At 38.1% G+C, this 20484-nt stretch overlaps 3 protein-coding genes and 1 long non-coding RNA gene across 4 annotated transcripts in view; 1 reads left to right on the plus strand and 3 right to left on the minus strand.

The window, feature by feature from the left end:
• The window catches only part of LOC129730537 (uncharacterized), a 54648-nt gene extending 52440 nt beyond the window's left edge, over positions 1-2208 (minus strand). Inside the window, exon 1 of the long non-coding RNA XR_008728874.1 lies at positions 1946-2208. This is a non-coding gene — a long non-coding RNA (uncharacterized LOC129730537). The remainder of the gene's footprint in view (positions 1-1945) is intronic.
• LOC129730536 (uncharacterized) overlaps positions 1-17481 on the minus strand; it is a 116331-nt gene extending 98850 nt beyond the window's left edge. Inside the window, exon 1 of the mRNA XM_055689934.1 lies at positions 16406-17481. Within this exon, the coding sequence (XP_055545909.1) occupies positions 16406-16553 (148 nt within the window). The 5' untranslated portion in view covers positions 16554-17481. The remainder of the gene's footprint in view (positions 1-16405) is intronic.
• A 715-nt stretch (positions 17482-18196) lies between these two features.
• LOC129731169 (aprataxin-like protein) lies at positions 18197-18899 on the plus strand. Its single transcript, XM_055690976.1, has 3 exons — positions 18197-18379; positions 18443-18668; positions 18726-18899. The coding sequence occupies exons 1-3, from the start codon at positions 18224-18226 to the stop codon at positions 18887-18889; spliced, it is 546 nt and encodes a 181-aa protein (XP_055546951.1). The 5' UTR covers positions 18197-18223; the 3' UTR covers positions 18890-18899.
• LOC129731170 (aprataxin-like protein) lies at positions 18752-19992 on the minus strand. The gene is made up of 3 exons (XM_055690977.1): positions 19708-19992; positions 19424-19649; positions 18752-19366 (listed from the first exon to the last, which is right to left on the minus strand). The coding sequence occupies exons 1-3, from the start codon at positions 19861-19863 to the stop codon at positions 19212-19214; spliced, it is 537 nt and encodes a 178-aa protein (XP_055546952.1). The 5' UTR covers positions 19864-19992; the 3' UTR covers positions 18752-19211.
• Positions 19993-20484: the final 492 nt, after the last annotated feature.

Genomic DNA, 20484 nt, shown 5'->3' on the forward strand with positions numbered 1-20484 from the left:
CCAAAAGTTGTCATTAGCGGTGCAAATAGTTTTGCAATAAAAAGAGGCGGATGTTGTTCAATAAAACATCACCGTATATCATTATGATTTTTATTATGTTTTTTATTTTTATATTTTTTATTATGTTACTATTACTATTTTTTCTGACTTTCTCAGTTATTATTACGTTGATTGTTTTTATTATCATTATTTTTATTATCATTTTATGAAACTAACAGTACTTTTTATTATTTCCATCTCTGTAGAACGTTTGGAAGCGTCGCCGTGTCGGGCACTTCCTTTGAAATGAAAACTTCATCATCATTTTCTTTAACCGTCTTAAGATTGGTGTGGCTGCCAGTAATGACTCGCAAGCAATATTCTAGCTCTGACTGGAATAACTGAGATTTATTAGTTGCTCTCGCCGACTCAAATTTCATTTTTATTTACTTCAAAAACGTCTTATTTAGGATTCTTAAGACATTAGACTGTATTCAGCTTTTTTTAATTAATTTCTAACAATTTGGGGAAACCCCTAATTTTAATTAAAGTTTCTCATCGAATTTTTACCGCTGAAGAAAGTGAAACTTGATATATCAAAGCCTCGGGCCATCTCATTGTTTCTCCATCAATTCTAATCTTGGCTTTCGATAATGTAGTAAATCTATTAAGCTTCAGATATATTTTTTTGATAAAATACATATAGATTTAAAACTGACGTGGGGAGATATGTCAAAAAGGTGGTCTACATATCACAAACTTTCGATTATGCGTAGCCTACGATGTAGTGGATGTAATCCACAACAGCGATGCTAATCGATTCTAATCCATCGATCTTATAATTCTACGTCAAGCTAAGCTTCGATGAAAATAAAACTGATCGTATTAAATATCAGCCCGGCGAAGACTTTTACCTATAATAAATAAAATCGAAAGATTTCTTCATTAAAGCCACCGGCTATTTGTTAAAAGCGAATGGAAACAAATCGAGTGGGGCTAACCCTTCGAGGGAGGATTGGCTTCCAATCCAATCAAGTCTGTCCCGCAGCCGAGTCGGTTCGCTTACCAAGCGATCGACGTGGGAATCGACAGCGGATAGCCTATCGGGGGCGACCCTGGACCGACCGCTCTCTGCTTGCCGACAGAAGCAATTTGTTGAACACATTAAACCACGGGGTCTCTAGCCCCTGCCGATCGCTAGAGCAGAACCCACCGGTCTAAGATATATAGGATACAGAAGCTACGTTCCGTCCTGCATTGTTGTTGTTTTTTTTTTATGTGATGGAAGATTACACTCATTTGCCCATCCGTGCTTACATCTCTGTCTTTCGCTTGTTGGTGATGTAAATCTTTTTACGCATGACATTTATTAGAAAAAATCAACATTTATAACATCGAAAAATCAGACAAAACAATGAAGTGGTTAACCCTTAAATGCGCAATGTTGTTTTAAAACAACACTACTAAAAACGTTTTAAAATATACGTATTTTAGTATTTTTCAGTAATATAATTCATTAGAACAGCTCTCTAGACTCTAACGAAGAAAACTTAACAGCTGGAAGTACTGTATTTGAATGTTTTGTTTTTATTTTTGCTGTCAAAATCTCGGAAACGAAAAAAACATGGCGAGATTCCCGACTGGTGGTGACTGTCTTTGAAAATAAATTTTAAAATAAGGTTAGTGGTTGGTGAAAATGTCTGAATTATCAGTAATTATACTAACAAAAGGTCAAGTTTAAAGTTACTGTTAACAAAAGTAATTGTTTAGACTTTATTCTGCGATAAAGCCACAGTGTTGTTTTAAAACAACATGGTAATATTTGCACATTAAAAAGTAAATCTTTTAATTTTTTTATGCATCTTGGTTAGTTTTAAGGCAGTAAACCTGTTAAACATAAATTTTATGTTTTCAGATGATTTTTTAACGTCGCGCGCCTTTAAGGGTTAAGATAGTAAAAACTTACCGCATTCGCAATAGCTGGATACTGGCACCCAGCAAAGGGCAGCAACTTGGCATCGGAAACACCACCGCTGCCACTGGCATCACGTTGACCTACCGTTAGAAAACTTCTAGTCATAAATTGTTTCGTCTCGCACATCTTGGAGAATCTAGTTCGTGTCTACATCATTATTCATAGCCCCAGAGAAAACTGGGATTATCGAAAAAGCCATGAAATCGATACCGTTTTCTACTCAGCACAGCAAAGCATGAAGCGTTGAAGTTGTATACAGATAGATAACAAAGATGAGATGAAATTAAACGCTTCACAAGTACAATGACCTTGGATACCGCCGCCAACGAAACTGAAGTGGTGCTGTGCTGCACTGTTATGTCCACCAGCACAAGCACTGTTGAAAACAAAACACAAAAGATGCTTTGTCGCACAAACACTGCTTGCTGCGATGGACGAATAATTGGGAAAGCATAAAATTGTTTTAGCGCCCACCAAGTGGCGAAAAGAAAATCAAAAAACAAACTAAACTGATGACGTCTAAATAGGGATCAGTTTCTTTTTCACCTTCGAGCGGAAAGACTCGGAAGTGACAAAAGCGACTGAATTTTATGACTTTCCGCGGTTTACTGCACCATATACAGATTCACTGACAGGGCTCGCGACGACTGGAATGAATCATTCCTCAGGAAGAGCGCGGACGAGTAAAAGCCGTCAAATGGTTGGCAGTCATTTTTCGCTCATTTCGACCGATATGTGAAAGCCTGGGTCTTAAAACATTCGCGGCTAATAGCGGCTAATAAGTTGCTGCTTTTAGCCTATTTGTTAAGGCGAGCGGCGAAATGTTAATAACATATTTTCACGAGCTTTATGTTTTAGTGAGTGAGAGAGAGCGTGTTTAGGCCAGCATGGCGGGTAAGTAAGCGTAAATGTATACACCGCAGCTAAGCTGCTGTTGAACTACACATTATATTAGACGGCAAAATCTCTATTATTCAAGTACCAATTTAGAAATCAATCACAAAGGCGCTGTTGTTACATTCGCGGTTAACTCCAAGGCGCTGTATTTGACAACTTAAATCCATATGAATATCACCTTTCCATCACTTCAATAAACCGCTTTTTGCTTAATTGTTCAACAAAACTACAAGACAGATCACCACTTCTTTCCCTTCCATTCTATTCACGACATTCTTTGTCATTTACGCCATTTGTTCGAATGTTCATTCCGACTAACTTAACATTGACGAATCAAGAAAAAATCGTTCTCGGGGTTTTCAGCACTTTCATTGACGATTCACAGTCTTTCAATACAAAACATATACAAAACGTGTACATGAGTGCCAGGCTGCAACACATACCTGTGCGTGGTCCCAATAGTATTTTTACTGTATGTTGGTTTAAATTGGTGTCAAATTGGATGATAAACGATATTGGCCTTCATTGAAATAAACCAACAAACTTGTGCGTGACCCCAACAGCATTGTTACTGTCTGTTGAAATAAACATATTTCAATCCTTCAACGGAACCGTGAATAGCCGAAAATCAGTAAACAAAAAACAGGAAAAAGGAAACAGATAACAGAACACAGGAAAAAACAAAACAAACAAATAAAAACAAAAAAGAAAAAGGACAAACAGAAAATAGAAAAAAAGAAGAAAAAAAAACAAAACAGAAACAGAAAAAAAATAAATATAAGAAAGCAGAAACAACAGATATAAAAATTACAACAAAAAAATCAGAAAAAAACGAAAAAAAGAGAAATTGCAGAACAAACAGAGAAAACAGCGAAAAAAGGATAAAAATAGTGTAAAACCAAAAAATAAGAAAGAAGAACTGAAGAAAAAGAAAAAAAAACAGGAAAATAATAGCGAAATAAAAACAGAACAAAATTGAAAAAAAACCTGAACCCAAAACAAAAAGAGCAGAAAAAAAAGAAACGAATAAAAAGGAATAAAATGGAAATTGCAGAACAAACAGAAAAAAAAACAAAGCAAACAGCAAAAATAGAGTTAAAATCAAAAATAAATAAGAAGAGAGAAAATTTGCAAAATTGGAAAAAACAGGAAGATAATAGCAAAACAGAAACAGAGAAAAAAACAGGACGAAAGAGGAAAACACTAAACCAAAAACAGAAAGAGCAGAAAAAGCTGAAAAAAATAAATATATAATCGGACAGGACAGAAAACAAAAACGATAAAAACAAAAAAAAATCAGGAAAAATCATAAACAGACAAAGAGGAAACACAAAATACTAGAGAAAAAAACAATAAGCAACAAAAAACAGAACACAATAAAACACAATAAAAAACTGGACAGGACAGAAAACAAAAACAAAAAAAAAAACGGACAAACAAGAAACATTATGAGCAGAAAAAAGAGGAAAAAAAAAACAAAACAAAAAAAATAGCAACAAAAAATAAAAACAGGAAAAAAACACAGAAAATGGGAAAAACAGAAAAAAAACTGAAAAGGGGCAGGAAAAGACAGTAAAAACATAACATTAGAAAAAAAAAACAGAAACAAAACAACAGCAAATTAGGTTAAAAAAAAACTTTAAAATAAAAAATATCAGAAAAAACACCAGAACAATGAAAATAAACAGAAAAAATTGAACAAAAAAATAATAAAGCAGAAACAGCAAATAGAACAGAAAAACCAAATATAACACAGCTAAAGGAAAAATAACAGAAAAAAAAACAACAAAAACTGAAAAAAGGAAAAAAAGAGTGAAACAGAATAAAGAAGAAACAGAACAAGCATAAAACACAAAAAAGGCGAACGTAGAATACAAAATAAACAGGAAAAAAGTAAAAAAAGACAATAAAGAGAAACGAAAAAAAGCAATAAAAAAGATAAAAAAAAAACAAAAAAAAAAGAAAAGAAAAAAGAGAAAAATTCAGATATAAGAGAAACAAAAGAAAAAAAGAAAGCAAACAGAAAAAAAACAAAAGAAAATATAAAAAAGCAGAAAAAACAGTTGAACAGAAAAAAACAGGGAGAACAAAGAAAACAGAAAAAATAAACAAAAATAAAACAGAAAAAAACACAATAAGCAAACAAAAGAACAAAATAAAAAAAACAGAAAAAAACGAATAAAAAGGAAATTGCAGAACAAACAGAAAAAAAAAACAAAGCAAACAGCAAAAATAGAGTTAAAACCAAAAATAAAGAAGAAAAGAGAAAACTTGCAAAATTGGAAAAAAAACAGGAAAATAATAGCAAAACAGAAACAGAGAAAAAAAACAGAACAAAAACACCCTAAACTGAAAACAGAAAGACCAGAAAAAAAAACTGAAAAAATTAAATAAATAGAAAATCGGACAGGACAGTAAACAAAAACAATAAAAACAAAAAAAACAAACACAAAATACCAAAGAAAAAAAAAACAAAGCAATAAAGAAACAGAACACACAAAATAGGAAAAAAACTGAGAAAGAGCGGAAAAAGTCAGTAAAAACTTAACATTAGAAAAAAAAAAAACAAAACAAAAACCAAGCAAAAACAACAGAGAAAGCATAAGAAAAACGCAGCCACAGGAAAAAATTAAATAAAACCCAAAAAACTGAAAAGAGGAAAAAAGAATGAAACAGCATAAGGAAAAATCAGAAAAAAACAGAAGTAATGAAAAACAGGGATAAACAGAGAAAAACAATGAAAAAGAAGAATTAGAAAAACAGAAAAAAAATATAAAATAAAGAAAAAGAGAAAAAAATGAAGAGAAAACCGAAAAAACAACAAAAAAAACGAAAAATAAGGAAAAAACAAACAGAAAGAAAAAAAAACAGACGTGACTAGCTTTTTGAAAACTTTCCTTATAACCATATTTTTGTTTACCTGACAACCGTCATAAGAACGACGCTATTTCTGATTGAATGTGGTACCTTCCGGTCGTATTCTGATATTATAAAAATCAAGTGGCGAATCGATTTTTAGGGATTCTCCAACTTTTACAGCTCATTTTATTAATTTATATGTGATACTAACCTGATGAACATCCGTTCTCGTATCGTGACATACGGGCCCCAACTGATTATTACTTATAGAGATTTTATTCGAATTAGGCTTGTTCGGAACTTGTTTATCCCTCGAATATCGCGAAGAGTCAAATAACAATAAAAACATATGGCAAGCTCATAAAAAATCAAAACAAAACAATAATTTTTTTTTGACGCACATCAAGCTGTACTGTGAACTCCGGTTGACCATCTGCCACAATGACCGACCGTTTCCGAAAAGAACAGTTTTAATTGTCGAGTTCATCGCTCATTCGATCAGCTGAATAAGCAGACAAAATTGTGATGCCTTTTTCAGAACCGTCATCACCGTGTTGTAGCTCCTCCGACCGTTATTTTCGTATCAATCGCCAAGTTTCCCCCGTTCCCGCGGCGCAATTCCAACCGAATTTTCTTTCATACGATGATAAAACGAGCCGACTGAAAAGGCATGATGATTTCATGAATTCGGCCCGAACTGATGAACACTTTGCTTATCTTTTTTTTTATTACACCAATAACACCGGAGATTGCAGGCTCTCACGTTTTGCTTCCACCGCCAACTGCGATGGCCCTCGCGCTGGTCGGCTTGGAGCACTCTTCAAAAGGCCCGGATTACCTTGTACGATAATGAAAAATAAAAATCTTTGCCACTGGTCGTGGTAGCTGCAGGGAAGAACTTAATTCTGCTGCAACCAATGTTTTGTTCTTGTGCGATGGAAATTATTTTCCAACCCAAGCTTCACTCGATGGGACATTTTCTCACAGAACCATTATTTAGCATAGCTGGGTAACCTTTGTTTGTGCCGAAAAGGCGCCGGATTTCTTTCATTCTGCTATTGTAGGTTAGAATGAATCGAAGAAGAATAGCCGAGAGTGAAATAATTACGACAAATAAACACTTCCTCCGATTCATTTAAAATTCATATCCGACCATTTGGCGGAGGTATTTGAGAGTCAATTTGCTAGGCGACAATGACCGTTAAAAATTTCTTTATTTGGGGTTCAGTGTTTTGCTAACGAATCGTGCGTCCACTAATGACGAAACGTGAGCGCTTTGTCAGATAATTATCCAATTGGATTCTACCCCGGGCAAATCGCGGTGGACGCTGCGCTGGCAAGGCGCCAGTGTTTGGTACGAAAATCGAAAGTTTATCAGACGCGTTCATTCCGTGCGTCGTCATCGCAATTTGCCAACATATCATCGACACATGAAAATCGCTAGGTTAGGCAGATTTTTCCGCTTTGATTGCCTCTTGAGCCGGTGGCTGGAACGCATGCTCTATGTTATTGTTATAACTGAATCAAAGAGGCTATCAACAATGGGTTGTGCTTTACTCGCAGTATGAAATCTGGCACTTCACACCAAAGCAATAAACTTTGGAGTAGTGCTTCTGGACGCTGAACGCCGAGTGCGTGCAGAATAGTGTGGGCAGTACGGCACCAACTTGTAACTGTAGTAATTATGATAGGGTAAGATGTGCGATAATTGGGTGGGAATGCGATGAGCGTGCAAAAACTCTCACTCTCGCTAGTCATTTATGGGGTGGTCTTTTTTTGTTCATTCCCATTGTTAGGATATTTTTTATTGTCTTCAGCACTGCCACACTGGATGTTACGTCTCACTTGCTTTGTTGTGAAAAAAAACAAGCACATTCAAAGGCATTTAGCTAAAAGAATTGAGCGATGATTACACAATAGCCTATGTTAAAGGTAGATGAACCGGAAAACTGAAGATCAAATGTGTGAGCATTCATAACATCGCAGTAGCTTTTTTGTGTTTGGTGTAACAACCAAGCGTCCCACGCAACACTGCCAAATATTGAAAAGCATGTGCGGTCATTTAGGGCAACAATAAGTCAAAACCTACTCCATCTTGTAAAATCCGTTTGGTTTCAAATGCGAATGGAAAAAAGTGAATTTATTATATTTATATTATTCGGGAAATTATTCCATAAAACTATGCCTCTAGAGAACAGCGATTGACTGTAATACGAAATTAATAAATTATTCATACCTGTATTACGAAAAGGTACTTTCTTTAATATTGAGTAGTACGGTAGTACGGCTAATGTCCACGATCTATACAATTTTTTTAGAATTTATATGGGCAGTTGTCCACGGAGGGGGAAGGGGGGGGGGGTCAAAATCGTTAATAATCTGTCCACGTGATATGTGGATGGCCCTTAGTAGCTATACTCAATTGTTTGAGTAGTACAAAGATTTTTCACTTTGATGACAAACTGGATAAATAGGTAGGGTAAGGGGGGGGGCAAGATGGGTCAGTGCTGTTTTTGAGCGTGAAACAACTTTTTACGTGGTAACACTAATTTTGTATGATGCGTAACATATTTTTGACTGAACGTTATATCTAGAAAATCTATACCCAAAAAATTGATAAAGGTCCATATTGGCAACTGCGACTCAATCCTCTTGGTAAAACGTGTAGAAAATACAATAAAAGAATGCAAACCCGTTTTGGGTAATGCGTTACAAAATCTTCGTGTTTCAAATCCAGTTCTTCCAAGAATAAAGGGTCTCCCCGAAATTCACAAACCTGGAAATGAAATGAGAGAAATTATCTCAGCGGTAGGGGCTCCCACAGAAAAATTGGCTAAATGGCTGGTAAAAGAATTTCAAGCCATGCCCCATAAATTTCCAAGTCGATCAGTAAAGAGCACCGGAGATTTCGTTGAAAATTTAAGATCCTCGGGTAACATCCAATCTGATGAGATAATGGTTTCATTTGACGTTACGGCCTTATTTCCTAGCGTTCCAGTGAATGAAACCTTAAACCTTTTAGAGGACTGGCTTCTTTCCCAATATTTTGATAATACTTGGAAAAAGAAAGTTGACAGTTTGTTGAAACTTTCACGCCTTTGCATGAAAGAAAACTACTTCACATTTCGTGGTAAATTTTACAAACAGACTAGAGGGGCACCAATGGGGAATCCTCTTTCTCCCTTTCTATGTGAGCTCTTCATGGCAAATATAGAAAGTACATTAGAGAAGAGGAACATCTTACCGATTCGATGGTGGAGGTATGTGGATGATATTTTTTGTATTTTGAAAAGGGCGGATCTTGAAACTTTTTTCATATCCCTTAATAATACCCATAAAAATATAAACTTCACAATTGAAAAAGAACTTAACAACAGACTCCCTTTCTTGGACGTCGTTGTAGTCAGAAAGTCTACGGACTTGGAATTTGAAATTTATCGGAAACCCACGAATACAAAACGGGTAATACCTAACACTTCAAACCATCCCTTCCAGCATAAAATGGCATCCTTCCATCATATGATCCACCGCATGGAAACTTTACCTCTAAGTGAAGTAGCCAAGCAAAAGGAACTGGAATATATTTTCGAAATTGCTAAACTTAATGGCTACAATGAAAGTATCATTCAAGCCATTGTCGATAAAAAGAAGCGTGCTCAAATTCGGAAATCTTTTACAACACTCACCCTAATAACAGAAGATCTGAAAAGGGTAGCCGTTGAATATGACGTTAACTTGACACGCCCACTTCGTTCAAAATTTAGAAAATTTGGGATGGATATTGTCTACACTAGTAGAAATACCCAACTCAAAACAAAATTAGGGTCTACCAAAGACCCTATTGATACCCTGAACAAAGCTGGAATTTATAAAATTGCATGCAGTCACTGTGACATGGTTTACATTGGACAAACTAAACGTAACCTAGGGATACGTTTCAAAGAACATTTCGCAGAAGTGACCAAAGCAAGTAAAGTTTCAACAAATGCCCCACCACACCATTTCAAATCAAAAGTGGCTGAACATATTTTTAACGAGGAACATCCACTAACTTCGGATAACATTCACCTCCTCCGCCCCGTTAATAATTTATGGAAATTAGACGTAGCTGAAAGTTTAGACATTTATAAACAACACTCATGCACGCTTCTCAATAAAGACGCAGGTAATCACCCCTCATGGCTATTCAATCTGCTTCCCAAAAACCCCAGACATGGTACGGTAAACAATCGACCGCATAATTCCCTACCCAACTCCAATTAAGGGTGCTAAATTTTCATTTTTACCTACTACAAATAAAAAAACAGGATTTACGCTTTGCTCTTTACCAGTCCACATAAGCACTGAGGAAGACTGTACGTCACAGTCGAAATATATATTTGCGGACTGAATTTCAATATTTATTTCCAAAAAATTTAGTAGAGCATAACGGAAACCGATAACTATTTCTTTGATTGATGAACGTTATATGTTCATAGTTTCTATTTGCATAAATTTTAAGCTTAAATAAAAAAAATGTTTTTCCGCTAAGTTTCTTAGCCGATTCACACTATCGAAAAAACGTGTTCGCTCACCACTCACTATATAATCTACCGTAAACTTTTATCGCTGAAGTAGTTTTGCTTATGATGTACCTAATCATATACTTTTTAGAATAAATTTATGCAAAATACACATAACTATTACAATCTTGCATTGAACTAATCAATGGGGCAGCATGGGTCGCTATGACAGATGGTTTTTTATTGTTTACTTTTTAGTTTTGAGGTTAGATTCGACGCAAGCGTTGTGTTTTTTGTCGTGTTTCTTTTCAGTTTTTCAGAGTAAAATCGTTAAAATGGTTCGCGTGTACAGAAAGAAGTCTAACTGCGGTTTGTGGACGGTTCTAGCTTTGGAAAGAGCATTGGCGCTAGTGCAAAGGGGCTTATTGTCTATTCGGGAAGCAGTCACCACCTTCGACATACCTCGCGAAACTCTTCGCCGACGAAAAGGTCAATTAGAAAAGGGCATCACTGTAGCGAAACGACTAGGCCGTTTCGATACAGTTTTTCCCAAGGAAATGGAGGACGAGCTAGCGGAACATCTGCTTCTGTTGGAGAGTCGACTCTTTAGATTGAATGGCTTAGACGTGAGACGCTTAGCCTTTCAGCTAGCAGAAAAAAATGGTTTACCGGTTACCTTTTGCAAGGAGACAGGAATCGCAGGTAAATGCTGGATTGTAGGATCCCGTAAACGCCATCCGCAATTGACACTTCGCACTCCGGAAAGAACTTCCATTGCTAGGACCCGATGCTTCAATAAGCCGACGGTTTCAAAATGCTAACGGAAGTAATTGACGAAAGAAAAATTCCCCCTCACCGGCAGTATAACATGGACGAGACAGCTGTCACATCCGTAAGTTTGATTTAATAGAAATTATCCTTTCCTTACTTCATTGCAGTCTTTTACTCAGATTCAATCCCGTCCGTCACGGATACTAGCGAAGAAAGGAAAGAAGCAAATTGGAACTATTACATCTGCAGAGAGAGGAGTACTAAATACTGCTGTTATCTGCATGTCCGCCACCGGAAACTTCGTACCTCCGATACTCATCTATCCGCGCGTTCGTATGAAGGAGGAACTGGAATGCGGAGCTCCGAATAGAACCATCTTCAGGGCTCATCCTATCGGCTGGATGCAGTCGGATCTGTTTGTAGATTGGTTCAAACACTTTTTACAACATACAAAATCTTCAGCCACGGATCCTGTTTTGCTGATACTTGACGGACATGCATCTCATACTAAAAACCTCGAGTTCCTTGAGTTGGCTCGGGATAATTACGTAACAGTTGTATCCCTACCACCTCATTGTACACATCGTCTACAACCGCTGGATGTATCCTTCATGGGACCACTTTTTTTTTATTCTCGCTTATTTTCCGTCGGTCTAGTTCCGCCACTGTTGTGGCCAATCACCGACGCCCAGGGAGGCGACTCCACACCCAGGACCCTAACTCACGACCCGTTTATTAACGGACCGGCGCCAACGGCTTTACTTCCTCATGCGATGGAAGGCGTGATCCCAGAGATTTTTCGCCTCAGAAAATCTCCCGGTGTCGGCTAGGATTGAATCTAGACCAGTTGGGTTGGTTGTGAGTGGATCACGCAACCTCACAACCATCGACACCTATGTCGGCGGTGGGATTCGAACCCAGGCGTCAAGCGTGGTTGGCGGAGACGTTACCAACCACACTAGGCCCCCGCTCATGGGACCACTTAAGACATACTACAGCAAGGCTATTGAAAAATTCCATCGGATTACGAATGGACAGCCAGTGCGTCAGGCAAATATTGCGGCACTCTTCGGTGAAGCGTACAAGAAGGCTGCTGTGGTGGCAACTGCCGAGAACGGATTTCGTCAATGTGGTATATATCCCCTAAACATGTCTGTATTCAAGGATGAAGATTTCAGTCCTTCTGAAACCACGAATGTGCCACTAGAAACACCGGATAAGCAACCCCTTGAAATGAAGCAAATGACAATTTCGACAGTTTCAAAATCCAATGCATCGGTCGATCCGCCGACTACAGTGGAGCAAATGAATATTTTAACATCGGACAGCCAGTTTTGCAAACCAGAGGATCAGCGTACTACAACGGAAAGGCATAAAATTCTACCACCCACATCGATTTTACAAACTCCGGAAGACGACGACTCTGATTTCGAGTTCGTTGGATTTGAAGAAGGATCATTTACTCCGAAATTTTCTAAATATGTTCCGCACATGCAATCTCAACAAATCGACCTTCCAAGGAAATGTCTCATTCGACCTAGAGATATTATGCCAGTCCCCCAGTTAAAAGAACGAGCCGTTCAAAAGCGAGGAGAGCTTCGGAGAAAGCAGCGGTTTTGACGAGCGATGAGTCCACCAACAATCTTCGGCTTAAAAGGATGAAGAAGGAGCAAGCACCTGCAAAGCGCAAGAGGGAGAAAGCACGTAATAAGCGCGAAATATCGAAATCCGGATTTGCTACAGAAAATAAGAATGTTGAGAATCTTCCTTCGTTTATGAAGGCAGCTCGTCCCAAGCGTTAGAAATTGATTAATTGGTTAATAATGTACAACTTGTTCTTTCAAAACTTCGAAAAAGTATCATTGAGGCCCACTCAACTTTCACAATTTTCTATAGACCATAAACATGAACCAGCACATTCCCGTTATTATTTTTTTTTATTTCGTGCATGACCCGGTTGTTGCTTTTGCAGAGTAGACATTTTTCTTGCTATCCGTACAATTCTTATTGAGATTTAAACAAGCTTTTGTGCTATTTGAGGGGGTGACACATCTTGCCCCTCTGATTGACCCATCTTGCCCCGCTACTTTTTCACAGTGCAGAAAGTAACCCTTTTTTTTTAAATTCTGTAAAATCGACCCGAAACTCGATTCTTATTATTTTTTGCCGTAATTATATTAAATACACATAAAATCAATAGAATCATCTAAAAAGCAAACGAAAACTAACTTCAGCTTCGAGATATTGAAAATATGCCTTAGGTGACCCATCTTGCCCCCCCTTACCCTACACCATTAAGAGTCGAAGTGGGCAGATCAAGTGTCGTGTTCCATTTTAAGATGAACATAGCTTTTGCTTTAGAAGAATTTATGGGTTTCTTTGTGACCAGCTATAGACCTGACTAACGTCATCATTCATCTTTAAGAAAATATCCTCAACGTTACAATGATATTTATATTTCGAGTATTTTATCTGAATACACAGGCGGTTCCTAAAACTGCTTAGAATATGTTCCCTACCCTATAATTCTTTTTTTTTATTTCGCATTTGGCGTAGTTTTGCGCTCATTTTTCAGAGTACATATTTCCATCTAATCTCCAGCTCAAGAAAAAGGAACATTCATAATGACGTAGGTTTTCTTTAGGTATTTAAATGTTTGCATTTCGAATGAAATCTGTACCTGGACTCCAGAGCTTCGTGTTTTACAGACAAATATACCTATTCCCAATTAGAAAAAGGACAATTTTTCAAGTGTTGTTATGACTCTTGAATATACTTTTGAGTAAAAAAAACTTTTTCCAAAACTGTCAAGGTGAAACAAATTTTGACGAGAATAAAAAAATGTTAGGTAGAATTACCTGTACTCTTGGTATACTAAATTATTGCGTTGATAAACCGTATGTCTTATGCAGAGTTCTTCTAAGGCGAAGCGAACAGAATCATAAATTTTCGCTATTTGAATCAGTCGCGAAAAAAAGTTCTGTTATTCTACCAACCTGAAGTAAGTATTCAAACAATGCTGAACAGTCGTGAAAAAACTGCAGTATTGGGAAATACCACCCTCACAAGAAAAACAACAAAAGGATGCCCGCAAGGTGGAGTTTTATCGCCTTTGCTGTGGTCACTGGTTGTAGACCAGCTGCTTAGAAACCTGACTGAACAAGGTTTCGAAGTAGTCGGCTTCGCCGACGATGTAGTTATTTTTGTGAGGGGTAAATTTGACAGTATAGTATCGGAAAGAATGCAGTTAGCTTTGAACTGCACTTTAGAATGGTGTAAACGAGAGGGGCTGACCATTAACCCCTCAAAAACAACCATTATTCCCTTCACTCGGAAGAGAAGGTATAACATAGATAGCCTAAAATCGGGTGAAACCACACTTATGCTTTCCATTGAGACCAAACACCTTGGAGTGGTTTTGGATCAGAAACTCAGCTGGAATGCACATATTGAAAATGTCATCGGTAAAGCTACGAGTGCCCTCTGGACATGTAGCAAAGCTATTGGCAGAACATGGGGTCTAAGGCCAAGTATGATTTATTGGTTGTACCAGGCAATAATAAGACCAAGAATAACGTATGCCTCGCTAGTGTGGTGGCCTAAAACAAAAGAAAGGTCAACGCAGAACAACCTTGGCAAGTTGCAAAGGCTAATTTGTAATGCAATTACAGGAGTAATGAAAAGTGCTCCGTCAAAAGCCTTAGATGCAATTCTGCATCTATTACCACTCCACCAGGTAATACAACTAGAGGCGGAAAAAAGAGCATTGAGACTAACACGCCTTAAAAAATTACCTGATGGAGATCAGACAGGCCAGCTGGCAATCCTCAAACATTTCCAGCTGAGCAAACATATACCAGGTATCGAAGACTGGATGAATACAGAAGCAAACTACGAAATACCTTTCAAAATCATAGAGACCGAACGGGAAGTTTGGGAACAAGATGGCCCGAATATCCGACAAGGCTCTGTCGTCTTTTACACAGATGACTCAAAAATGAATGATTCAACCGGAGCAGGTATAAATGGTCCTGGGATAAATATCTCGATACCATTGGGCCGTTGGCCTACAGTGTTCCAGGCCGAAATATTTGCAATTTCTCTGTTTGGCTAGGAAATACAGGCATGCTAACATATACATTTTTTTCTGATAGCCAAGCAGCACTTAAAGCACTAAAAGCCTTCACATGTACCTCTAAGCTAGTATGGGAGTGCATCCTTTCACTGAAACAAGTGGCAGAAAGGAACCAAGTATAGTTATACTGGGTTCCTGGTCACTGCGGAGTGGAAGGCAATGAAAAAGCCGATACGTTAGCTAGACAGGGGTCATGTACCGATTTCATTGGCCCAGAACCGTTCTGTGGGGTGTCATCAAGCGCCTTGAAAGCAGAATTGAAAACCTGGGAACATAGGACTATACAAGAGAACTGGATATGCTCAGAAGGGCTACGCCAGTCTAAACGCTTTATAAAACCAAGCGTCAAGAATAGCCAGTAAATGCTTAGTTTAAATAAAAAGGGACTAAGAACAATTATCGGACTGTTTACAGGACACTGTTCAAGTAAGCATCACCTGAAACAAATTGGTCAGTCAGATGACGAAATTTGTCGTCTCTGCGGGATCGAATGTGAAATTGCAGAACATTTGCTCTGGAACTTTGGAGCCTTTTGAGGTCTGGTCTGCGAATCCTAATGAGGTAATACATTTCATACGAAATTCAGTGCCTAATTGGGAGAAAAGGATGCGATATGACAACGACGATCACTTCCGTCAATAGTGATATGTCTGCCACGAGCACCTAGACTAAAGAAGAGGTATACCACAATGATCAAAACAATGGTCGCAGTGGTCCAAATCTTACAAAAAACACGTACAAAAACGTCAAATTTTCACTAGCAACTGCATTTTTCAACAGTGTTTGTGCATAAAACAGTAAACCTAAGTAAAAAATGCGTAGTTGTTTTTCGATTTTTCTGCTTCAAAACGGTTAACAGTTCTGACAACACACTTCACCTAACTTATAAAGGGTCTTGATGGGTTTTATTCTACCATTCAATTTTTATTATCTTAAAACGGAGAATAAATTAGGCCCCCCGAAAAAAACTTATTTCATCCATTGCAAATTTCATTTAATGCTACTCAACCTTCCATATGGTATTAACGGTCTATCTTAACATTAATTCTCATTAACTGAACTATATAAATTTTGAAGGATAGCAAAAACTGCGATGTACGTGTAATAGAACATGTATAATAAAAAACAACATGTACAACGGAGCTGCGCTGCTGTACTGAAGAAACTCTTGAAAAACCAGCAGATTAAAATTGCCCTCTACCCAAGTGCACCCTACTTCAAGGGCAACAGCGGTGATCGCCTAGGCAACCTGTTGTAACGAGAGAGAAAAAAAAAAGGCACACTTACCGAAATCTTGCCCCGCAGACTCCTGACCCGATGTATCCTTGCCGCTCGCATTCGGTAGCACCACTAGAAGAAGCGGTAGCGCAATTACCACAAGAAGGTGCATTCTCGTTGAAGGCCACCGGTTGAAAACCCGCTTGCGAACGAACATTTTCACTACTATTCTTGCTGTTGTTCCGAATCCGAGCACTCTTTACACTTTCCACTCGACAAGCCTCTGACCACGAAAAAAACACCACCAAGAGCCGTGAATCTTCTGCCGGTTTGCTATCTCTTGCGGCTTGCGCAATCGGAAGGCGGTATGGAAAACACGAGCTTACAAGGCGAATGCCGCGAGTAACGCAATTGCTCAACTTGTACAAATTGGCGAAATTTATTCAATTTCCAGTTAGGCAGATTCTACTTTTCGCTTCTTTACGCACACGAGCGCTACTCAAACTAGTTCAGGCACAATCATGCCAAAAGCGTGATTATCGTAATTCTACACGCACCCGTACGACCCAAAATGGGAAACTCCCATAACTCACAACGGCACTGACAGCAGCATCGAAAAAATGAAAAACCTCAACAGCAGATGCGCAACCATAAACACAGACACACGATCGTTAGAAAACTGCAGTTAATTTTCTTCCTCTTGCATCCAATACACCAGTGACTGCGGCAGTTCCCGAACGACGAACCCTTTTTCTCCAATTAATCCTTCCCCGGGAGGTGCGCTGCGTTATTGCGACAAAGTTCCTTAATTTGTCTCTGTTCACCACAGCAGCGCCGCTAGCGCTGGGTACACACCAATCCGGTGTCGCTCTTCTGGCGGAGATCCCGCTATTTCGCACCACGACCTGTTCACTCCCGTAAGGGCATCGGCTTCGGTTAGGAAACGATCACTCGCGAGATCACCTGGAAGATCGTCAACGGCCAGAGCACGAGCTGGTATTGCACGGATTCAGTACACAGAACAAATCTTCACGCTGGAAAAACGATGCTTCCAAAGGCATGAAACGGTACGTTACTCACGAGCGCGATCGAGATTTCACCTCTGCACAACTCGGCTGCAGTGCTGAAACTGAAGCCACAGCGATTCGCGATTCGCTGTATACCGTCCTCAGCAGGATCGATCCGGCCGGGCTCGAGTAGGCTTTTGGGCTTTGCAGTGCGCAGCCATGCAAGCTATAGCTGATCTTTCTCTCTTTCTCTTTGATGGTGGCTTTGTTGCTCATCTATGGCTCTTTTGCTGAACGGGTAGAGAATGAAAATCTGTATTTTGGATCAATGATAAAACAGTCTAATGCATCTCAGAATATGAGCAGGGGAAATGGAAAAAATTCTAATTATAAAATAAATTTAACGCGACATATTAATCTAATCTATCTGTAATCTGTTTATTATTCTGTTTATCGCGTTATCTGTATCGATCATTAGTGATCATAGCGATCATTTTAATAACAGATTTAATCGAATTTTTATCGTTAGGATTATTGATGTTTAATATAAAATATTTCTTAAGGTAAAATCACAGATAACAGACATCCAAGCTAGAACAAAGAACCTCAGAAATCACTTGTAACATTTCAAATTCTTACTCCGTTTTTAACGACATTGACTTGTGTATATAAAAATAAATTAGTTCTTGCCTTATTTTTTCCCAACTCTCATATCCTTTGTTTTCCAACAAAAAACGTGCTTACGGCTGTGATTGCTTTGAATACTAATTTTGACATTCGTTTGACTCTTCTGATGAATTTCAAATCTAGTAGTCCAGGAAATTGTGTGCATTTTCGCCAACTCACAGCTGCGGCAGTGACTATAGCAGTAACCTTCAAAATGTCTGATTGTTGCTACAATTCAATCGTGGACATTAAAAACTCCAATCGGCTAATCTTTCAAAGTGATCTGGCTGCCGTTATCTTAGATAAGTATCCAAAGTCAAAGTACCATTTTGTAGTGCTACCATGGGAAGACATTCACTCCGTTTACCAGGTATGGGCGTTAGTGCTAGCAACGTTTCCCACTTGGTGCTGTATTCATTTTCATTTGTTTTAGCTGACATCAGAGCACGTAACGCTACTGGAGGCGATGTACCAGTTGGTGCTGGAGTCGATCAAAAAGATTCAGCTTAAGTCAATAAATTTTAAGTACGGTTTTCACATGCGGCTAAGCATGAGCCGTTTACATTTGCATGCGATTTCGAATGATTTCAAGGGCCGAGGAATGAAGCGAGAACGTCATTGGACTCATTTCAACACGGAATTTTTCATCTCTTATAAAGGTAGGTTTTTCATCAATTTCAATTTATTACCCTTATTTAAATCAATCTAAATTTCAGATGTTTTGGATGAACTAAAAGAGTATGGTACAATAAGAGCGCGATCTGCAATGTACATCGAAAGGCTTTGGGGTGGCCCATTGCTGTGCAACCAATGCAACTATAAAACGCTCCCTTCCGATATTTTTAATGCTTATCAGTCGAACTGCAATTCTAATGTTTAGTTCACATATCATAACATTAATGATATTTAAAAAATACATTAGTTACACCAAATGTTACTAAAATATCAATGAATGCTCCTAATCAATTTTTCAAATTTCTCTTTTGTAAGTCTCTAATTCGTAAAAACTTGTAAACACTGCCTAGTTAGAACGGTGTTTATTTGTGTAGGTAGTTGTGTTGCGTAGTTATATTCACAACAGAATTATTACTAATTATTATATTTACAATAGAAGTAGATTCTGGTCTTCGAAGTAGCATTTAATAGGTACATACATTTTTACAATCTATCAATCAACCTTATTATTCTTGAAACAACAAGCCTCAGTGAAAGTTTCGTAGATGACGAACAATTTGTTCGATTTCAGTAGTCTGGAAGTCACACTGGTTGCACAGCAACGGAGCGCTCAATAACTTTTCAATGTACGCGGTAGATCGTGCTATAATTGTTCCATGTTCGAGCAGCTCATCCAAAACATCTACAATATAATTAAACTTCTAGGTAAATAATTTTTATTATAGAAAAAATGCTTCACCTTGGTATGGCATAAAAAAAGCCGTATTAAAATGAGTCCAGTGACGAATGCGCTTCAATCCTGCTCCCCGGAAATCCTTCGAAATCACGTGCAAGTGTAATCGGTTCATGCTGGGCCGCATGTGAAAGCCAATTTTAAAATATTCCAGCTTCACGCGCGTGTTTTGAATTGATTTCATCGCCAGGTCGTACATATCCCTAAGAAGAGTCACGTGCTTTAGAGAAAGCTGAGGGAACAAAAAACGATTTAGAAAAAAAGACGGACTAGCGTGAAAAACAGATTACCTGATAAACGGTATTGATATTTTCCCATGGCAGCACCAGAAAATGATGATTCGACTTGGGATACTTATCGCGAATAACGGCAGCCAAATCACTTCGAAAAAGCACCAGCTTTGGGTTTTTCATATCCGCAATGAGATTGAAGGACCAATCTGCCATTTTGTAGCTTAATGTTATCCGCTTGGAAACTGTACTTTCACTGTACCCGGAAGTAAAACACTATCTTAGACTACTAGATTCCGAAATTTACAGAATTTTCATCTTGTTGCTAATTTGAATTTGCAATAATGTAATGTTTACTACAGAGATGCCAGATGTTTTTGAAAATGTCTGCAACTGCTCGAATAACCAGAAAAATGTGCTCGAAATCTGAAAAAAATCTATCCGTGATCCCAAAAAATTTTTCTCGCGCAGGCAAAAGTCTGTAAAAATCTGCACACATTTCAAGAAAATCTGCGCAAATATAAGGAGATTCTGACAAAAATCTGCAGAAACGTGGAAAAACTGCAAATATCTGCAAATCAATAAATATCTGCACACGGACTCCAAAAATCTGCGTTTTGCAGACAAATCTGCACATTTGGTATCACTGGTTGACTATTTTCTGGTTCGTAAAGTGAGCTGGTGACGTAATCAGAGCTGCCAGATGATTTTGAAAAATCATGCTTGAAATTCGGAGAAAATGTACTCGCAGGTACAAACCTGCACACTTTTTGAGGAAATCAGCGCAAATATGAGATGATTCTGGCGAGAAAAATGGATTTTTTTTTTTAACCTTTG

This window comes from Wyeomyia smithii, chromosome 3 (assembly GCF_029784165.1).
Source record: "Wyeomyia smithii strain HCP4-BCI-WySm-NY-G18 chromosome 3, ASM2978416v1, whole genome shotgun sequence".
NCBI classification, from domain to species: Eukaryota; Metazoa; Arthropoda; class Insecta; order Diptera; family Culicidae; genus Wyeomyia; species Wyeomyia smithii.